Genomic DNA, 22,375 nt, shown 5'->3' on the forward strand with positions numbered 1-22,375 from the left:
TGACACTTTTGTTTCAATTCCTTCTTTAAAAAAAAAAAGTAACAGTGAAATAACACTTTAAACATTATTTCAAGATATAAGCTTTCATGTTACACAGCTGCAAGGATTCCACAGAAAGAAGATAACCCAGCCTGAATGCTTGAAGCCAGGTCCAGCTGAGATTGTAGGATTAGCAATATTTAAAAGTACTTAATCTATATGCCCCTGATACTTATTCTGTAAGTAATCTGACTGCAAAAGTAACTGAGACATAGGAAAGGTGAGAAAATAATAAATAATTTGTTACCAAGTTTCCCCCAAAAAGTTTTCATCCTTGATAGCTTGTGCATTTTATCTCTCTTAGAGCAGCTCAAACAGGCTACTGTGTCTCTGCCATTGGATCCAATCTTATCTGCCTGAGCACAATCTGCCACAATCTCCAGTTTTTGCTTGCTATTTTGCTCTACTGTTCTGATTTCCACAAGATTCATACTGAATATTCCTATGTTTTGTAACATTGATCGTATCCCTCCAAACACTTGGGTAACATGGAACACTTGGGGGAACTGCACAAGTGCCAATACCACTATTGAGGGAGACATGCATATTTTACATATATTCGTAAGAACACTTATGTAATTAATGTCTTGCTGTGTGTCCTTTATTATGCATATAAAATAACCCATGCAGTTGTGCCCTGAGTGCCCATACGCTACACATCTCAGCTGGTTCATCGAGAACTACTGCTACTAGAAGCAATATGTTTGCTTGGGAACTATTAGAGTATGAAAAATACGAAAATGAACATTCAGCTTCAAGAATCATAGAATCGTCAAGGTTGGAAAAGACCCTTAAGATCATCGAGTCCAACCGTCAACCTGTCACTGCCAAGTCCATCTATACCATGTCTTCAAGCACCACATCTATCTGTTCTTTAAGTACCTCCAGGGATGGAGACTCAACCACTGCCCTGGGCAGCCTGTTCCCATGCTTGACCACCCTCTCCGTGAAGAAGTTTTTCCTAATATCTAACCTAAACCTCCCCTGGCGCAGCTTGAGGCCATTTCCTCTCATCCTATCACTCGTTACTAGGGAGAAGAGACCGACTCCCACCTCACTACAACCCCCTTTCAGGTAGTTGTAGAGAGCAATAAGGTCTCCCCTCAGCCTCCTCTTCTCCAGGCTAAACAACCCCAGTTCCCTCAGCCGCTCCTCATAAGACTTGTGCTCTAGACCCTTCACCAACTTCGTTGCCTTCCTCTGGACACACTCCAGCACCTCGATGTCCTTCTTGTAGTGAGGGGCCCAAAACTGAACACAGTACTCGAGGTGCGGCCTCAACAGTGCCGAGTACAGAGGCACTATCACCTCCCTAGTCCTGCTGGCCACACTAGTCTTGATACAGGCCAGGATGCCATTGGCCCTCTTGGCCACCTGGGCACACTGCTGGCTCGTGTTCAGGCGGCTGTCAACCAACACCCCCAGGTCCTTTTCCGCCAGACAGCTCTCCAGCCACTCCTCCCCCAGCCTGTAGCGTTGCATGGGGTTGTTGTGACCGAAGTGCAGGACCCGGCACTTAGCCTTGTTGAATCTCAGGCAGTTGGCCCCGGCCCATCGGTCCAGCCTGTCCAGGTCCCTCTGTAGGGCCTTCCTACTCTCCAGCAGATCGACACTTCCACCCAACTTGGTGTCATCTGCAAGCTTACTGAGGGTGCACTCGATCCCCTCATCCAGATCATCAATGAAGATATTGAACAGGACTGGCCCCAGTACTGAGCCCTGGGGAACACCACTCGTGACCGGCTGCCAACTGGATTTGACTCCATTCACCACCACTCTCTGGGCTCAGCCTTCCAGCCAGTTTTTAACCCAGAAGAAGTAAAATATCTTTTTGAAGCCACCTTAATACATACCAAAACAGAGTAGATGTGCAAACATCTATAGACTGGAGAAAAGTCTACAAGATCTTGAGCAGTTAAAACCTGAAGAAGGAAAGGAAAAAGTATATAAAGCATAAAAACCATATAATCTGCAAAATGTGATACATTACCAGCAGAACTAGCCTACTTAAATACTTCGTAAGACAATCTTACTGGTAAGGAATTATCCCTTCCTTTTAAATTCTGTTTTAGTGCCCTTAATGTTACAACTGCTCAACTTGGTTTCTTAAAATTTGGAGATTTAGGGGAGAATTAGTAGTTTAGTAGATTGTTAAGGTAGTAGGCTGATGAATCTAAAGTTCAGATGAATATGGAAATACATTGGGGTTGAATACAAAAGCATGATCAAATTGAGACAAGCAAAGGCCAACTCTGTTGACAGGTTTTATGGCTACTAAAACTACTGTTTTCATAGAAAGTGGTAGAAGGATTTTGCTCTAATGACTTCAAGAGTAACTGCATCAGCCTTTTTACCAGTAATTTCAGGACCCAAAAATGGATGGGTTCTATCACAAAGGAGTAAATTAATTGCTCAACTCTCCTCTCCCGTTGTATCACAGTACTAGATTTTATTTGTGTTACAAGACCAGACTCCTTTCACTGTGTTTTCAGAGCACCAGATTTAAAGGTCTAAATACTCGCTGTTTTATTCAATTTATGAATACTGAGTATTCGATAGTTGAAAGAGTTCTAATACAAGCTGAAGTCCTCAACACAGAAATACTCGCTTTAGCAATAGCAGAATATTCCAATAGGCCACATATCATTTACAGTGGGCAGGTACTATATAATGTAAATTGCAACTGAATTCCAGAATAATTACAAGTTTGACTGTCCCCAAACATGATGCTAAAGCTATCATTAACACAACTAATATTTTGGCACTGTTTTCTCCCCCTAAAATGCTGATCTGGACTGGTGTCCCTTGAAGGTGTTCTCTGGTCCTTCCTAACTAACACTGACTATCTACAGACAATGTACTGCAAGTTCTGTTCAATAAACCTACAAAAATCACTTTAAATAGGACATATTGATTAGTGTAAAGTTACCTCTTCTTCATGTTCATCATCTTCTTCAAACGTTCGCTTCAATGTAATTTCATTCTTGGATTCCAAAATTCTGCTTCTGCCTAAATGCATATTCCGACCATAGTTTACATTATTTTGCTTCTGAAGAGCGGTACTAAAGGTTTTCTGCTGCTGTGCCTGTTTTAAAAGTAGTACTGATAAAGAGGGATGTAATGCAAATTTCATCGCTGATGAGGATATGCTGTGACATGAAAAACAGGTGGTGCTATTGAACACGCATCAGTATAACTGCAAGATGTGTGTACTCAGCCGATGCCGATGATTTTGTCCTTAATCAATTTGGGATGATTAATTAGTTCCATAGCTAATTTCTGCATAATTTTTCCCTAATCCCCAGAATGCAATTTTAAAGGTAGAAAAATTCAAAAAGTAGTCTGTAATTTTCTTGATCATACATTGCAAACAGAATCAATATTTAAATGAAGTACAGTTATCACAGAGTTTCCAGCTATTTGTTTGCTGTCTTCAGTTAAGCCTTAGTGAGCAGTCAGCTGCAGAAACCAAATGCACCATATCATCCTTACTACTGAAAAAATGCAACAAGGTAGCACACTATAACCTTGCGATTACGTTTCATTTATAATAATCAATGCTGCATTTTACAAGAACCTTAGATGACAAAATGGCAACCTGACCTGAACCCTGCCCAACAAAAAGTCAAATGAAAAGTTTACTTGCTCTCCAAATAAATTTTAAAAGCACTAATTGCTTTAGAATTTGCTCAGGACCAGTGCTTTGAAGTGGCAGATTATTTTGTGATGGAACAGGCAAGGGCTCCAGCTGTCCCAGCCTCATCCTGGCTCTCACCTCAGTCCTCTGCTCTCTCTCCTCTGGAGTGTGCCCTCTCTTGAGATCAATATGCCAATGCCATGCCCTGTATTAATACTTTAGAAAGAGCTAAGCAGTTATCTCAACATGTCTTTTAGTTATTCATCCTTGCCAGATGGGCTGCTCTTTGTTTTGGTGTAGTAGCTGCTGAGTTACGGGCTGTCTAGGAGTTGACTACTCTAAGTATTTCACATTTTTTTGCAACTTGAGATATACAGCATTTCTCCTTCCTTTCCCAGGGAGGAAACTACGTCTTGTCTAGGACATAGATACGAATTTGGAAGGAAAGTTTGATGCTACTGAGGTGTCACGCTGCTGCTTCCTGTGTTAGCCATGGACCGCTAGAATTGACAACTTCATGTCCAGGAGAAGAAACTACCCAAGATGCTTGCAAGCATTTCACAGCTCTCCATCTTTACTCAAAGGTCTATGAGATGACTATAATCCTTAGACAAATCTTTTGGGCTAACCTGAGACTATCAACACTGCTCTTTTCAGTAGGTAACAGGACTGAAGTCATCCTGTTAGGTCAGCTTACCTGCTTCATGGCAGTTTCCCCAATTCTGTCAGAATGCTTTCGAATACTCTCTAAGAAATCCTTGAGATCTGACATGGATATTTCTTTTATTTCTTCACGCAGTTTTGGAAGATTTTCCATCATTATCTGGCAAAAACGGTATTGACTAACTCTAGGAAGATATAGATTTTCTAGCTGTTCCATTGTTTTTAAAGCAGAATAGTATCTACAAAGAGATTAAAATCAAATTATGTAGCTTCTTATAAAACTTTAATAAAATACTTTGTTTATCAAATATAGGATATCGATACCATAGACGCAATCAATATATATCTAATGAAATTAACTCTGTTCTTAGAAAAAATAAGAAATGAAAGGTTATCCATATAATGCTTTAGTTTGGAAAAAAACAGTGAACTGTCACAGTGACTCAGTCAAGTAAAAATTTTAAGTCGGCTCCTATGGTATTAGCTGTTCATCAATAGATTCCTAAAACCACATGGGGCATCTTGCAGAATGGAGGCACTAAAGTCATAACAATTACCTTCCCTTCTAGATTGAATTCATTAGGGTTTTTTATGAGTTCTTTTTTCTGAAACACAAAATTGCTAATCACCCAACATCACAGTATATGCACCAAACAATGAAAAAAATCTTGGAAAAGTGTGCCTGTATGTATCTGCCTTCTTTAGGTATATGTGAACATATACACACATCCACACCCACCCTCTTTCCACCATCCTTAGATGGAAAAGACATGTATACACTTATCTTAAGCAATATTTTTTCCAGCAGTATATCATATTTTGCTGTAAACCACAAATCTATTTACTCTTCTGACAAAATACAGTATATCCCACCAAGAAAACTACTTCGAACAAGCATTAAGGTCAGAGGTTTTTTTAAACAAAAAAAACCAAAAGACTCAATAATTTTCTCTATTCTTCTGTGTTCTGTTAGCCTACAGATTATTGGTAGCAGAAATATGGAAGACATGGCCTGAGAGGGGGAAAAAACAAAACACCAGGAAATACTTCCGCTCATGTCCATACACTATGCAGATGTTGTACAGTACATTCATAACTATGTTGTGAAAATTTACCCAAGGGACAATGAGTTTAAAGAAATACTCAAGTTAAAACTAAGCATTAAAAGTGATTTCACTGCAAAGTAAATAAAAAAAAATAGAGACTCAAACAATTTTGACAAAAGAAAGCTACCAAATACTGAGACATCAACACTATCTATTACTACAGTTATTTACCTGTCTTCACTCTCAGTTGTCTCATAGGTTACAGGGGTTGTGGGGCCAAGACTTACTTGATAAAACCATTTATCAACTTCAGGCCTATAGCATATAAGTAAAATTTTAATGCTTTCAGCTGATTTAGGGAAACATTTAAAGAAGGAAATTTTAATTGAGGGAAATTGGTTTTCCATGCTTCCTCTTATAATCAGTAGAGAGATGACCAACACAAGGAGGTGATTCAGAGCTGAGTTGGGCTCCTATATGCCTGTTCCTGGAGTTAATACCCTTCTCTATTTTATTTTCAAATGTCACACAGGCTCCTAAGGCAGAATGCTTGTGAAAATTTTTACTTCATTGAAAAGATAAAGCAAAATAGATGTGGGCCAACTCTGGGACAGACAGCAAAACTAAGAAGGCAATAAACAGAAACACCATGATCAACAAATCTGTGATGTCAACAGGATTTTAAAGAGAGATGCAGCAAACAGGTTAAACATGAATAGGACAGCATAGATGTGACAATACTTCTCCTTTACGTAGGTTTCTTACCAGCTAATCAGCCCAGGAGGCTTTTCAAAAAATGTATTTAGTTTGGCCTATTGTAACAGAATAAGGTGAACTGATGCCTTCTAGCTTGGTCTTGAATAGGAAAAGGAGAAAAACTGAGATCAAACTGAATTAACTTGCCGTTAGTTCCAGCCCTTTCTTTCCACAAATACAGCCCATTTTTAACTTTTCGTATTATAACCTTAGCTCCTTTTTCCTCCTGAAAGCCCTACACAATCAGTATTGGAAAATTACCAAATCATTTTGAAAGGGAAAAGCTGAATATCAGCGAAATCCCTTCAAATGTTCAAGAAAACCTAGAAAAGTGTCCTTTCCAGTTCTTCTGCTTCTGGATATTACTTTGTAGACATAGTGAGTAAACACTTTTAAACTGAAATACAATTCAAGCTGCTGGCTCCCCTTCTGCAGACAAGCAAAAATAAATTATTAATACTTCAGTCATAGCTTCTTGTTCCTTTCTGAAATAAACACATTGTTCTGAATTTTCTCAAACAAGACATTTCTAAGCTAACAGTTCAGCACAGCTGGAGAATGGGAAAAATCTTCTCTCTTATTCCAGAACACAACTGCTTTCAGGAGACTGCAAATAAAGGGGTTTCAAGTGTAAATTAGGAGCTTTTGTTTATTATATACTTGGTTTATATAAAATATACATAAGGCGACGGGAATGTTGCAGATAAGAAGGGGTCTGGGGGTTTTACGTGTGTGGGTTTTGTTTTTTTAAATAGTAAATGACCAAGAGTGCCACATGGTGAGACTTCTGGGGAATAAAACCATAATAGCATCAAAATCGTATAAAAGGTTTTTATTTAAATTATACGGATCAGCTTATCAGAACACTGTTAGTTCATCTGGAAGGTTTTTGACTGCTGTCTCTAAGATCAGAATTAACATAATCCATTTTAAATCCATTCTAGAGTCCCTTACTAATTATATATATATATATATATATATATGGAGCTCAGGACCTTGCCCTTTTAACATCTGTTCTGATAAAGCACTGAAGTCTTATTAATTTGAAGGTCATCTGCAGGTCAGGATTTAAATTAAAAAGTTTTTCATGTCATTTCATGGAATGATGTATTTGTATATTTTGCTTTAAAAACATTCCATAGATTTAACTCAATGCTGAAGATTTTGACAACAATATTATTAGTTCCCATCACATATTATCAATCATATATGGTAAAGATTGCCCATTTGACTAAAAATGAGTTAAAGATGTATCTTCAATTTTTTTTTTTTTTCATATAAATATAGCAGTCCTCTGTCTATTCTTCTGAGCTAATCATGTAAGAATATGTTCCCCAACACAAAATGTATAATGTAAGCTTTGAAATCGAAGACACAAGTTTGAAACACCAATAGAGGTCATATGGTAAGTCTGTCCAGAACTGGTCCACCTTGTCAACAGAACCAGAAAACTATAAGACAGATTTTACTAACATCTTCAAACTATAAAAATGGAAACTTCTAAAACCAGCAAGAAGCAGGACTGGAAAAACAAACAAACAAACAAACAAAAACCCCCAAACCCCCAGAAGATTAATATTAGTGTTTTGCATCATCATATTCTAAAATTGAGCTGGCGTTTTACAAAATGTCCAAGTCCCAGGCACAGAGTAGTCAGGTTTGTATTAGAATTTGAAACATCAACACACAAAAAATCCAAAAGAAAAAGAAAGTGACCATTACTTCAGTGTACACAAAGTATTAAGTTATGTTTTAAATGACAGAGAGAACTTTTAAGATTTTTATCAGCAGTGTGTCATTCGGAGGCCATTAAGAGAAATACCATAATTTACTAAAAAAGTCCCATCAAGTTAAACAAGAGTAGTCAAGAAGCTACATAGGACAGGAGCAAGATGAACTCAAAGGCTGTGAATTTTATTGAGAATAACGCATTTGTACACAAGCCTTTTGAGTAAAGAAAGGTGTAGTCATGTCTCAAAATTTCCTGCTGAAAAACACAAGAGGAGAGACCTTAAAATTCTCATTTTATTTTAATTAAGGAAACAAACTTAATTTACAAAGAAAAAATCTCCAACTTTTCTGCTTCCCTCAGAGGCAAATACTGTCTATTCCTGCTTATTACATTTCCATTAAGTAAATATGAAAAAGTTTTTGTACTCTACCAAACAAATTTAAGGGAGTTCCTTGGAATTTTTCAATAATACTGTGGAAAAGTCACATTCACAGAGATCTTGAAGATGATGTATTGAAATTTCAATTGAAAACCTTTCACCACAGGAACAACTATTTATTTTGTTTTTAAATCTAGTTGCCTTAACAATTCCAAACCTAATTTTTAAACTTCCCCAGCACACCAATTTTGTCAGTTGGCCTAAAGGACCATGAACTGACATCAAGGTACTACTAACTCTGAAACTTCTGTAAAGTGAGTCAAAAGCTCAATATTTCTGAAAATCAGATTAAAGAGTTGCTGTGCAAAAAAACCCAAGATCTGTGGAATACCTTTTTCTTCCACAATGATGTGATAGGAGATTTTTTTAAAAATAGAAATTATCAAACAAATAGGGTTGTGAGAACAGTGAGAAAGAAAGCAGCTGACAGGTCAGTACCAAATACATATTTTCATGGAATTTTTTGCCAGAGCCATGATACCTTGGGAAGTACTGATTTGCAGTTGGTAAAATTCAGTGCTTCATTTTGACATGGTTCCAAAACAATGCAGAAAACCAAAATCAAATCACCATCAGTTTTATCTGTTCCGATATCTTTCCATACAGACATGGGTAGAATCAAATTATATAAATTGTGAAGTTTTCTTATTTACTTACCTTTATGTCTTCAGGTTTATTTGAATGCTTGGAAGGTTTATGCAGAGAAAGGCTGCATGACTGTCTCAGTGGGACTTAGCAACCTAAATAACTGATCAACTCTGTCTTTACCACAGTTTGAAAGAAAGCTTATAGTAAGGTCAGAAAACAAAGCCAAGTCTTTCAGGGCAAAAAGCTCACTCTGAAAGACTACTCTTTCCTTAGTCCTTCTCACAGCAGATTCAAGAAGATTCAGCAACAACCTTAGCAGATTGATTGATTTAATTATTTTCATTGTATAGCGAGTTTGGGGGGTTTTTGGTAATACTCCTAGTGAAACAAGGTTTGCAAAAACACCAGTTCTAACAATTCTCAATTAGACCACAGTCTCTTGAAGCAGCTGGGAACTTTCTCCAGAGACACATATCAAAATCCAAACGCACAGGCCACGGTAACAGAGCCGTATAAAATGTGTGATGATCTTATCTCTGACTTAAAATTAAAGATCTAGGTAGTTCAGTCTAAATGCATAGCCCCCACTAGGTGTTTTGGAGAGGAGTGGGAGAAACCACGCCTCTCCCTTGTGCTTCCTCAGCTAAGAATTTAAACCCTCCATAACTCTTTCCAGCCAATTGTGTCTGTTTAGAGCAGATTCCACAGTTACTTCCTCTCACAACTATAGTTCTTGTCAACTTGTGTTACGCATGGCTCAAAAGACAGATAAATAGCATACAGAGCCTTTCACCTCTAGGTCATCAGTTCAAATGTAGCTCATGTTCGTAGGGACCAAAAGTTGCTCTCAATAGATGGCTTTTTGGACTCCTCAGTAAACCTCCATTCCATCTGCGTAAACTAGTATGTATTCCAGACCCCAAATCCTGCATTATCTTAAAAGGTGTCTGCCATGGAGAGAAGGGAATGGAATTCCAATCTTTATACTAAAACAACTGCCCCTCAAAAATATAGAATATCCACGCTTTCTTCTTCCTTTCCTTAAAACAGTAGAAATTCATAGTGCAAGACTGTAAGACAATGGAATAATGAAAATATGTCTAAAAGGCTGCAAGCAGAGAAAGTCAAAAGAAAAGAGGTCTTTTAAAAAAAGACCAATGAAAACTTTGCTGCATTAACAACCTCAGTGGAGGTTTATGGGGAAAAATTATCTTTGCCTAAAATAAACATTCCTTATTGTTTTGTTAAGACAGGGATTGTGAATGCTCCTCTCTCTGACTCTTCCAGGAAAGCTTGACAGCAAAACTTAGGAAGGTCAGTTTTGAAATTCCTTGTACCTGCACACATCAGCTATCAGGTTTTTGCACTGATGCCAGGGATGTCCTTGCTATTGCTCAATCACTTAGTGATAAAGGCCAGGATACACTCACTCTTTGGATTTGTTGCCTGCTAAGCCACAAGAAAATTACCATTTGAATTACTTGCAAGTTCCATAGGATAGCCACCTCTAGGCTGTATTATAGGGAATTGTAAGTCACAGGCAAAGTAGTAACTGTAGCGTAGCTAATGAAAGAGATATCTGAGCTGGAGCAGTAGCCTGCAGCAGAGTCTAAACCTTCTGCACTCTATGTGATTTCAAGGTATGGTACATCAAAGCTGTGGCATCTCCCCTCTCCCTTAGATCTTTTTATGGTATGACAATGACGTGTCCAAACCCCTCAATTCAGTATATCCTCCTTTGACTTTTAAGACTTCCTGTCTGGCAACTCCTTCCATAGGAAAATTATCAGATCTGAATCTCTTAAAAGAACAGAAATTTAGTTTTAGGTTTAAAGAGTATTGACTATTTCTCAGAAAGCATAGCAACCATCAGTGGACTCTACAAAACTACTAGCAAACATGGAGACAAAATGCTAAAAGCCATCTGCAATTTTATCTCACCTAAGTGATCTCTCCATGATGACATTAGGAACTGTAACTTCCCTTGTAATTCTAAAACCGGGATGCTGCTTGTCTTGCCTGACAGAGCAAGGGAATGGCAGAATGCAAGCCTTAATCCCAGTGTTTCCATATTTCCAACACGCTAAATGCAGCACACTCTACAGACGACCTTGCAGAAGGAAGTGGTGCGATTCAGACAGCACATCCTGCAGTCTGTTCTCTGACCAGAGTAGCAAGGGCGCTGGACTGTTTACATCTTTCTGCTGAGCTGCTCCAAGAGCACTGCAACAACATGCTGCCAGCTGCTCTAAGCAGATGTCAAACCAGTGTCCTGTTCAGAGGAAACAGTGCATAGTAGTCAAGCTGATAAGATCTACCACACTGGTTCACATCTTGCAAGTTTTGATTGTAGTAAGAGAGAGCATAGTGCCATAGCTATTAGGTTTGTCTTAAAGCTCTTCTATTTCTGCAGAAGACCTCCCAGACAGCATGTGTGCACAGGTATCGTGTAGCACATATACCACTGTCGAAGATGCATCAGATTTACCGCAGTCTTGATTGATCTGATGTGTACAGCAGATCTGATGCTTTTTGGACATGTCTGCACACAGGCTTTAGAGCTGATTTACTCATACACAGTGGCCACTGTTGAGGATTTTCAGATGTCCAGCAGTATGGCAGGAGGTGTTGGCCACCCAAACAACAGAAATCCAGACAAACAGCCCAAAAGCAAATCTAGATTACACAGAAGCCCTGTAGACACGTGACTACGCATAGCTAGTTCCAAATGGAAACAGTCAGGTCCGGACAGACTTTTTAGCAGGAGCTCCCTGCAGTGATGCCAGGCACACAAGGAAGCAACAACAATGATCATGAATCCAGTAAGGGAAGACACAGAGCAACCGGTGTGACTGAGGCTGTATGAAAAGCAGGCAGGGACGAAGGTGGCAATGATGCTGTAGAAATCAGGAAAACAGCAGCAGTAGTATTCCTGGGGTGGGTGTGCATGAGGTGCAAGGCAGCAGCATCAGCCCCAGTGGGACAGGATGACAGCTACATGGGGGCAGGGGCAGCCAAGCTGCCATGGAGAGAGAACTGGGGATACTGGGGTTACAGCAGCAGTGAGTGGCTCTCTGAGAAGATGGAAAGTGAAGACACAGCAGAGGAAGGAGCAACTGGTCACATACCAGTTAGAAACCCTTATTCTAGGAATTTATTTTTAATTATGGTTTTAATTTTTTTTTTAACAAGTCAATTTGTCACAGAGGGAAAAAAAAACAAACCACAACACATTTTCTGCACTTCATTCTCATAGTCCCACGTACACAAAAATTAGCATAGAGATACCAGATAGGTCTAAAGAAAGGTATATGGAGTGAAATGTGCTTTTTTCTTGGATTATGAATTTGATTTAAATACATCATGATAGATTAATCAGGTATTACTGTACTCTGAAAGATCTTTACTCCCTAAGGATCTTATTATTCTTGCTTCTTAAACTGTTTTAAGCATCAAAAAAAAAATACACTTTAATTCACATTTTATAATCATAATTTCACTGCTTATTCAAGTAAACATTATTTTTCATGGCAATCACTAAGCTCCAAAAAGTCTTTATATTTAACATAACATTTGCTCACCTGCAGTAACATTCTTGAACACAGACAAGGTATTATGAAAAGACTACACGTACCAAGCTACAGGACTTAGAATACTTACTTGTCTACATTAGTGTTTGCTATTCTATCAGTTTACTTACAAATGTTATATTTTACTCACAGAAATAAGTTCACTCACCTTTTTACTTTCATCTGTTCTTTTAGTTTGCCGTACATTTCCAGCACTGCATAAAAACAAGCAGATTAACCCATGTATCTTATTGTGGCTTTAGTTAATAAAAGAGGAAAATATATACTGTAAAGGACAAAATAAACCGTAGAAAAGGATATGCTAAATTTACCTCATTCCTACTACAACATAAATGTGATAAAATTAGCCAAAAAAATTCTAGAATGCATCTAAGAAAGAAAAAAGAACTGAACTCTTAACAGCTTTTAAATGAAAAAGAATTAGGATTAAACAAAACAGTAGACGATATATATTTCAAGCATATTCATTCACTTACTACGTACCATAACTTTATCTGCACTATCAGTCTATGACCTGTCTCCATTAAATGGCAACAGTACCACCTACTGTACTCATAACAAGTCAACAACAAGACTTTACACAGAAAAATTCTCAGATCTGTTTTATGTCAATATCACAAACAGGATAAAACCCTTATAGAGCTGTGTGCAATCCTACAGTATTACCTTTCTGAAACATCATTTAGAGCCCTTATGTTTTATTAAAAAAAAAAAAAAAAAGCCTGTAATGACACAGAGCTAAAAGCACAACGTTGAAATAGAATCATTAGTATTTTCTCTAGAATTCAAACACCCTCCTTAGCAACAAATTCATTGTTTATTATATTAAAAATATTACTTCATTTAAAGCTGTATGTGGCTACATTGCACCACTTATATCTGTCTCACTGTCTTCTCACAAAGTGGCATAACTGCTCTACATCAAATATTGTAAAAGACATGGAACCTACATGTTGACATCTTTTTAAAACCTGTTAATTTTTTTGTTAAACTGGATGTTACAGAACCACAACTTAAAAAATAAAATTCTTTTCCATTTTGGCTATTGTGACTTACTTTATTTAATTTGCCTTCATATTTAGCAATAGGTCACTCACCTGGAAGACACAACTGTAGTTTTTCCACAACTGTTGTAATATTCCGTTGCTGAACTCTACATCGGATGATTTCCTCTGTTTGGGCTATCACCTTAGAGATTAAAAGAAAGAAAGAAAATCACAAATTATGCAAATAAATTTAATTTGCTACAAATATTCAAAATGCCCATATAGGAAGCACCAGTTTCTCACCTCTTTCCCAGCATCCTGAAGCCTTCGGTTGGTATCAGTAACTTGGACCTTAAAAATAATTTCACCTTTGTTAGACAAATATGCATATATTGCCCTGATGTGACTGCTCACCCTTGTAATCAGATCATGCTTCATGAGAAACTTAGAACAAAGAAATGCAAATTCAAATTAACTCTACAGCTTGAACTTGAACTTTTGATCGCAAAGGGCTTTTGTTAACTTCAATTACTTATGACAGTTCTTTCTAACAGATTCTGTGGCAAACTTCTCAAATTTACTTGGGATTTTTGAACTTTCCTTGTTTCTGTAGGTCTGTCAAACAATTCAAATCATTGACCCAATTGACCACTGGTCCCTTTTTGATAACCTCAATGAGCTCTATGGGCCATTCATTGTCTGTAAGAAATGGTGATTGCATTTTATGGTAATTAAACATTCATACTTTGCTGAATGCAAACACCGGGTGGTTGATTAACATCAAACGTGGAAATCTCCAAACCACAGCAACATTTTAATGCTGCAGGTGCAGGCAAAGCTCGACCTCAGATTTTCCCACATAGTAAGTGACTCATTAGGTCATCATAATAAGGAAGCACATTCTAGTTTATTAAAAATCTCATTAATTTCTGAACAAAGATGCTCAATGACCTCATTGACGCTGTATTTGGTCTCTTGTTATCTGAATATCCTTTATATAATGCTCTTCTAATCATAACCTCTGATGAACTATGCTCATTCTGTCTGGTGTGCATATTTTGCTCTCAAAAGTGTAAAGAGAGCTAAAAGGGACGGATCTCATAATTCACTATTCTGCATTCTGATTTGGGAGTAAAAATTCTCATTTCTAATGAAAACTACTAACTCCACCTACTCTCCTGCTCTTTACAGAGCAAAGAAAATTTATTTTTCATCCAGAATTGCAGTATTTTTATTTTTCTAATTAAGATTTTAAATTTTTCTAAGGTCTGACATATAAATGCACGATTAGAAAAAGACCTGTGTAAGAAATATTGGGTTTACCATTTGTTGTTCTTTACCTTCTGAGAAAGCCTTTAAAAAGGGCAAAATAATTTTGGTAACATTTTCTGAAAGCATATATTAAAAAAAAAAAAAATCAGAATTAGACCTAATAAAATATTCAGCTTTGTAAATGTAAAGTACTGGATCAGGCAACACAGCTCTAATCACAAATCCTAAATAATCCACTTTTTGAAAAACTGTTGCAAAGATCAGAGTGTATGTGATAATCACTAAATTCTTATTCCTTCTTTTAAATTCAAAGACAATAATATACGAAATTCTGAAAAAACTAGTTCCTTACCTTTAATTTTTCTGCATCAGCCCTAACTTTAAGAAGTTCTGTAATAGCATCCACAAAACCCTGATGATGAAAATTGCACATCTTTTCTATCTCCCTGTCATGGTTACGTATGCAGGCATCTAGTTTTTCCATAAACCTCTGATGTGCATTTGGTTGGTCATCATATACAGACCTGTTAAATACAAATAAGAAAATCAAAGTTTACTTTTTCCCCCAGTTAAAAATAGTATGCAAGGATCTTTATTGAAATCTCTCTTCTAAAAAGAAAATAAAAGCACGCAAACGTGATGTTACGGTGGCATCACTTGTGATCCACTCCACGAAAATCAGCATTAAAAGAAAGAGATGGCACAAAACTGAGAACTGAACCCAGCCCTTATGGCATTAATCCAGGTGCTTAACCAGTTACATCACGGTTGACCTGAGCCTCACTGCTCTGTTATTTATGCCCTAATGCTCAAATATGGGTACAAAAGAATCAGTTTCTCTGACCACCTCAAATAGCATGATCGCTTTTCTATCAAACTCCGCTCTGTGCTAATATAAAGAAGTGCAAACATACAAATTTGCTTTTCTCGTATTCCTAACATCAGAGTTATCCAACTAAATCAGGGTTGGATGCTTCCAGCCAGAACGACCAGACCACTGTGCGGCAGCAGCCGGACCCCTGGCGGAAGGCAAGCCCCACTGCTCCCTGCCTCCTCCTGCCCATGCTCAACGTTTCCTGCAGCAAAACCATGACATGCACATGCCTAAGGCTGCTACTTCAATGGGATCTAACCTTCAGAAATGGCTAAAATCAGGTCTTTTGGTTTATTTTACTAATTGGTTGAATAGCACACTTGGAAACCTCGAGCAGGAAACATGACTCCAGGAGAAAATACCGGCGTAGCTTGTTGAGCTGCGTCAGAAATAGAAAGCTGCGTGGAAAAATGCTCAAGCATGAGAGTGAGCAAAGGAGACAGGGGCAATTTAAAGCTTTAGACTTTAGCAGAGGAAGCAAGAAAAGAGGTATTACAGAGAACTGTACTGGAAATCAAAGGTATGAAGTCTTCCAAGAAAGGTAAGGCAAAAGCAGTTCCAAAATTTGATTAATAACTTGATACAGCAACAACAGCAAAGACAGGTAATTTTTGAAGCAGCTTTTCAGATAGAATGAGGGCGGCAATATGAGGATGAAATAGTCATACATGTACAAACGTGTTTGTACTGCAAACTACAAGCCTTTGAAAAATCAGGAGGTCAAAAATCTTTAAATTGCTTTTTTAGCATCTAATTTCTTTTCATAATTAGAAAGCTTTCTCCAGAAATCCATAAGGAGAACCTGCTTTAAAAAAAATAAAAAATATTTTAAAATCTTAAGATGGGGGCGGGGTAAGGGGAAAGGCTGACATTTCAATGGTCTCAATGTTACTTTTAGAAGTACAGTATTAAGTTCAAGACCCAGGCAACAGTCAGTCAAAGCTTCTAAAACTCTTGAGTAGAGAGAAAGTACTTCCCCACTGGTCTTCTCAGAGAAGTACGAGTTCCCATATTCTTCAAGATCCTCTTTTCTAACCAGACAGCTGGGCTCTGCCAGGATCTGGGGTCATCATCACCCATTCAACAAACCTATAGCTGAGTGTCTGACAAGAACTTGAAGAACTTGACCCTTCAAGGAAGAAAAGGATACAGAAGAGATTGAAAAGACTCTTGTAACTAGATTCTTCATCCTTTTTGAGTTCCTTTGACCTTGGACAATACTCAGAGAAGCAACTGAAGTTAGAGCAATGAGAAAGGTAATAAGCTGTCCTACATGCCAAAGGAAGAAAGCCAGTTCCTGATAGCCTGCTTGCTATAGATATTTTCTCAGGGAAAAATCTATTCAATAACATACTCCTAGAATATCCCCCTTCAGCTTATGATTGATAGGAAAATCAGGCTATGGTACTGAAAGGCAGGTTCTTTCCTCCGAAGTGCACCAGGGGAAAATCCAAGGTTGTTGACCCATGAAGTGGTTCACAAAGGGGAACGTAGCCTTCACCCTTTCCACCACCGCAGTTTGAAATGACAGCTGGAAGGAGCAAATGTGTGACAGTCAGTCTCTTCTGAGGTTCCTGTCAGACTGCCTGAAAGGGATCCCTCAAGGCTGCCCAGGACAACTGTGGTTTAAAGGGCTGTGGTGGAAGATCATGAGTGACCCACACCCACCAGTGGGAAACACCTGCACCCAGAACCTGGTGCTGGCTGGAGGGAGAAGCCGCAACCTGGCCTGGGAGGAAAGAAAGGTGCAAGAAATTCTGGAAGCACATATGATGTAGCATAGGCAATACAGTATCCACTGTTCTAAGAATCAGTATTTATTATTTGTTCTCAGTATTAAAGCTTATACTTCCATTTAATGATGATAAATAAAGTACTGAGTGATAATTCTCAGGGGTATTATCACAATATTTGATTCAAAATCATACAGGGAATAAATGTTCAAAATTGAGGAAGAAGAAATCAATACTGTGTACGTCCCAACACACTGCCTTAACCACAAGATTAGCCTACCTTATTAAAATAAGAGTTACTTTTATGTTCTACATTACACTGTTTTCTGCAGGGATACTAATAAAATGGTGATCTGTGATCTAAAACAGTATTTTGACAGAGCTCCTTAAGATTCACTAACAGTATAAATTCCATATTAATTACATATGTAGACAGCTCCATCTTGTGGGAACAATAACAAATCAACCCTCTTCAGCACTCTAGTGAAAAAACTCCCGAGACAGAACTGCTTACCTTTAAAGAAATAAATCATCACAGTATTTAAAAGAAATTCACACTTTGTATCACAACTCTCTGATCTAGGTGTGAAGTAAGAAGACAAATTAAACAAGTTTACTAACTTTCTTAAGACGCCATACTCTTAGAACACTATACACATGCTATTTCAGAGGCTTCAGAAGGAAGTTTGACCTTAAGCACTGGCTTTTTTGAAAGTGTAAGTGTACTTGAGAGAGCCATGCCATCTCTGGCCGAGGACAGAAATCAGGTTTTTTTGCAAAACTGCAAACACAATTGAGGTGGTGCATGCCTGATTTACCCATTATGGAACATCACACATAGTACAGTATGGTTTATTTCTGATACTGAAGCTTATTTTCCATACATACGTTTCAAAAAATTACCTACACATATCTAAATAAAGTAATTGCTGCCTTTGAATAATTATCTGAAGGTGTACATTTCAACAGATTATGGCACTGCAAGCAATCCTGATAGCAATTCTGCGCTTTTCAGAGTTAAACTATCGGGCAGACAAATAACCATATTGCAATATGTTGGAGAGAGATACGGAATCCTGAAAGCATCCTATAGCTAATTCTTTTAAACTACCACACAAAATTAACAGAATTTACAACACACACACAGTTCTGTTGGGAAGAGAGTGAGGACATGGTAACCCTTCCAGATGTATTTCTTCAGGAGACGACTGTCACGTGCAACTACGTATACCCTAAAAATCTCTCTCTCACTTTAACTTCACATATGTCAGTGGGAAGTGTCATAAAAAGGGGCAAACGTGCCTAGCCTATCAAGAGAAATTTTACATGTGTAATATATAGGTCTTTCAATTTTGTTTACATTTATACACTGCTGAATGAAGAACCCCAAGGATCCTCTTCAGCTTTATGGGGCCCTGAAGTGGATCCTGTGGTCTGAAATATAGCACAAATCTCAACTGAGCAAAACTGAAAGACATAGTCAGTTTGTATTACAATTGCTTTCAACCTGCGATCTATACAGCTATAGGAACCTATGGATGACTAGTGGTTGATTCAGACCATGAAACTCTGAAGAGTAAGCTTTTTCTCAGTATGAATCTTCAAACTGGAAAAAAAAAGGAGAAGATCACTGATGTTGGACATGGAAGTTTGTACTTGATTTTGGCACCAAAAAAAATTAAACAACATACCATCTTAATTTTCAGTCTGGAATGACAGAACATTAACTTTAGTGACCAGTTAGACGTCAGTACCGCGAATCGGTGACGGGGCAGGTACTATTTTGATTCCTAATTGATGGGGCAAGCAGGGCACCCATGAAGAACACAAGCAGAGCTGAAGGATTTTTCTGGTAATGTGTAGCGGGTTATTTGTTTATATTTCCCAGAACTCTGCATATAGACAGCGAGACTTTTTTCTGACTCATCCCAACAACTGGACAATATGAGTCATATTAATGCCAGTCTGCGTAAATACAAGGTAGTGCAGAAAGTACTCAAAAGAGCAAAAAAAATTAATTAGGAATAGTCATAGATAGCTTAACCTAAAGGAGAAAGATGTCTCAGTCACTGGCTCGATTTTATTGCAATAGGGATATTTTTACCTTGATATTTTCTTACTAGCTGGGCTGAAGGGAGAAAGACAAACATAAACAGATTTGAATTCAGGTCTCAATCAAAAATGAAGGACAATTTTCAGCTATGCAACCATTTCCCAATTGAAGAAAACCAAACAAGGTTACTTTATGCCATAAAAAAACTCCCTAAAATTGTTATTTTCAAAACTGAAACACAATATGAAAAATATGTATTTAATAGGCCTTATTGACAATTTTTTTTGTGTCTATGTGCAAAAATCTATTGAAGCACCAGAGGGCACCATTCTATGCACAAAAATACCAGCATTCTATGCACAAAAATACCAGCAAAAAGGCTAATCTCCTGAGAGCTAAAATTCAGCCAAGAATCGTAAAACCTACCCTGCCATGAATTCCACCTGATCCTTCACAAAATAATAATAGTAATTTTAAAAAATCAATTATCCTCAAATCATCTGATCCATTCTGTAATGATAACTCCATACATATGCATTATCACTCGAAACCACTATCAAAGATGTCTTCACAAATGGTTACAGTACATCTTCAAAAATATATTTCTGCTCTCATTTCATATAAATATTTTCTGTGCATGCAACCAGGATACATGTTATTAAATGCCTGAGTGCAAATTTGCTTTTTCCCTCCTCATCCCCAGTCTTCACATCTACGTCACCTTCCCACTACCAGATGAGAATAATCAGAAACCTGAACACAACTTCCACTGTAATCTACTTGGCGGGAGTTTAGCATGGAAAAGTAATGCAAAAGTAATCAGAATGAGAACTAAAGTAATTTTGCCCCTTATATCTATGGCAATAGCTGCAACTTTTCAATGGTAAGCAGAACTGTTCAGATACTCAGGCTTCAGTCAAAAATGAACTTGAATTTATTTTACTAAAATTAAAAGCTCCACACCTTCACAAGAAAATAATGATTCAGAAGATAATATGAATTCCTGGTTGGTGATAAATAACTCTGTCAATTAAAAATCATTACTAAAACAGTCTATTAGATAAAGAAAAAAAAACATTTAACAAATCACTTTTGGGTTTTAAAAAAATTTATTATTTCTTGAAGGTTTTTGGATTGGGTTTTTTTCTGTGTGTTTTGCTTTTTTAAATGGGCAATTATTCAGTTTTTAATTGCAACCCATATTCAGGAGAAACATCTCTGAGCTTATGAAGCATTACTGTAAATTTTTTTAGAGTGAACAATTCTCTTCCCAGTAATCATTTATAACAACAGGTTCTAACAGCAACAAAGACTCTTAAAATATATCATCTATTTAATAAATAGCAAAAAAACATGTCAGAAAAATAGAGAAAAAACACCAATCTCTTTACAGGACAAAGTAGCTCCTCACTAATGACTTGGCACCTTCCACCATTTTCACACACCTCCAACCCATCCAGTTCTGTCCCATTTCTAGGACGAACTGCAGGTTCCCCACCCCTGCCTACACTGCCACAAAGTCTTTCACTTCCTGATTACACAAGACATATGAAGCAATTGAAAACTCTATACACACATTCCTTTCAGGGTACCGATAACCGCTTAGTAAGTGTCAATCAGTTACATCTCCATGAATGCTGTGACGATGATGGGAATTACACATATCTGCACAATAGTTGTACAAGTTTGACATGGAACATAAGCCTGACCATGCAACTTCTGAATTGCAAGGGATGCAAGATAAAAAGATTCATTTGTAGAGCTTCAGATTTATCATTGTGGGGAAAAAAAAAATTTTTAACTGATCACTTTGATCAGTTAAACCAAGTCACAAAAAAAGAAACTCAGACATACAATTTTTATTCCATTTTTCAAAGTAATCCTTAAAACAAAACACACACAAATAAACCAACCCTCAAATGAATAAACTGTGCTTGTGGAAAATCATGGTTTTAGAATTCATATCTTGCTACCAAAGCCAATTTTCTACTGAGGCTAGAGATGCTCTCAACTAGCTCCCATACACACATTGCAAGAAGTGGCCCAGTAGATGTTTGTCTTCTCCCTCCATTTCTCATTTGATTAAAAAGAGAGAGAAATTAAAGTTATAAAATAAAATAATATTTACAATTCAAATTTGCATGATGAGTTCAGTGGGATCGATGCAAGCACAAAACACTGACCATGCAAATTAAGATTCTGCCCTTAAAACAGACCTGTCATTGTGACTATAACCATGGCATCCCTAACCACGATACCGTATCACGTGCTACATTTAAGCTGCGATTTCACAGGAAACACTGCAGAAACTTCCTTTGCCCTACAATATACAAAGATATTTTCTGTTTACACAAACTGCATACTTTGTAGGGAATTTTCCATGGAGTGATTTCATATAGGTTGCTGCATACACCCTAAAAAGCTTTATAAAATAATGTCCAGGTGTTTCCTGGAATTCAACTGGAGTTATGGTAATAAGCACTTTTCTTAAAACCTAAGCAGCCTTTCTATGCCAGGCGCTACCCAGGGTCCAGTTCTACCATCCTTATTCATAATTGCATCTCACCGCTCTATTTAAAAGATCGCATTACATGCCAGAACAACGTAGAACTCAAGCTATGGCCTAATCGGAGAAAAGATTTTATTAATCTTAGTTTAGCTGTTATGCTTTACTTGCCTGGTTTTCCTGGATGTGCAATTTCTGTGAATTGTTCTCACTAATAGTATCCTGTTTCTATGAGCAGGAAAGGGCTGAGTACAGTTTGTTAGTTAACATTACTTCCTATAAGCAGGGTCCATATTCTGTAGTAGCAGCACTACAGCCGTCATTGTTCATGCTGGATAAGCAATGGATCACGCTGATGGCTGTTAATGGACATCCTCTGCAGCGAAACATGAACTGATAATCAGTGAACCCAGATTTGCAATAGACTTCCTCCTTCCTGTTTTTACACTGCTGACCAAGGA

The 22,375-nt window shown here is 37.6% G+C and overlaps 1 protein-coding gene across 8 annotated transcripts in view; it reads right to left on the reverse strand.

Annotated features, from left to right (window-relative positions):
* The window catches only part of EXOC6 (exocyst complex component 6), a 98,324-nt gene that overhangs the window by 63,835 nt on the left and 12,114 nt on the right, over positions 1 to 22,375 (reverse strand). For all 8 annotated transcript variants that reach the window (XR_015706299.1, XR_015706300.1, XM_087764587.1 and 5 more), the window contains exons 2-8: positions 15,101 to 15,272; positions 13,780 to 13,827; positions 13,588 to 13,678; positions 12,639 to 12,684; positions 4,374 to 4,578; positions 2,969 to 3,124; positions 1,893 to 1,961 (exon numbers count right to left, since the gene is read on the reverse strand). Coding sequence is in view for 6 of the 8 variants with exons in the window: in XM_087764587.1 (XP_087620713.1) it covers positions 1,893 to 1,961; positions 2,969 to 3,124; positions 4,374 to 4,578; positions 12,639 to 12,684; positions 13,588 to 13,678; positions 13,780 to 13,827; positions 15,101 to 15,272 (787 nt within the window). In the remaining 2 variants the exon portion in view is untranslated. The remainder of the gene's footprint in view (positions 1 to 1,892; positions 1,962 to 2,968; positions 3,125 to 4,373; positions 4,579 to 12,638; positions 12,685 to 13,587; positions 13,679 to 13,779; positions 13,828 to 15,100; positions 15,273 to 22,375) is intronic.

The sequence above is a fragment of the Nipponia nippon genome, unplaced genomic scaffold (genome assembly GCF_047370975.1).
Source record: "Nipponia nippon isolate SJK-2023a ecotype South Korea unplaced genomic scaffold, ASM4737097v1 scaffold_3, whole genome shotgun sequence".
Lineage (NCBI taxonomy): Eukaryota > Metazoa > Chordata > Aves > Pelecaniformes > Threskiornithidae > Nipponia > Nipponia nippon.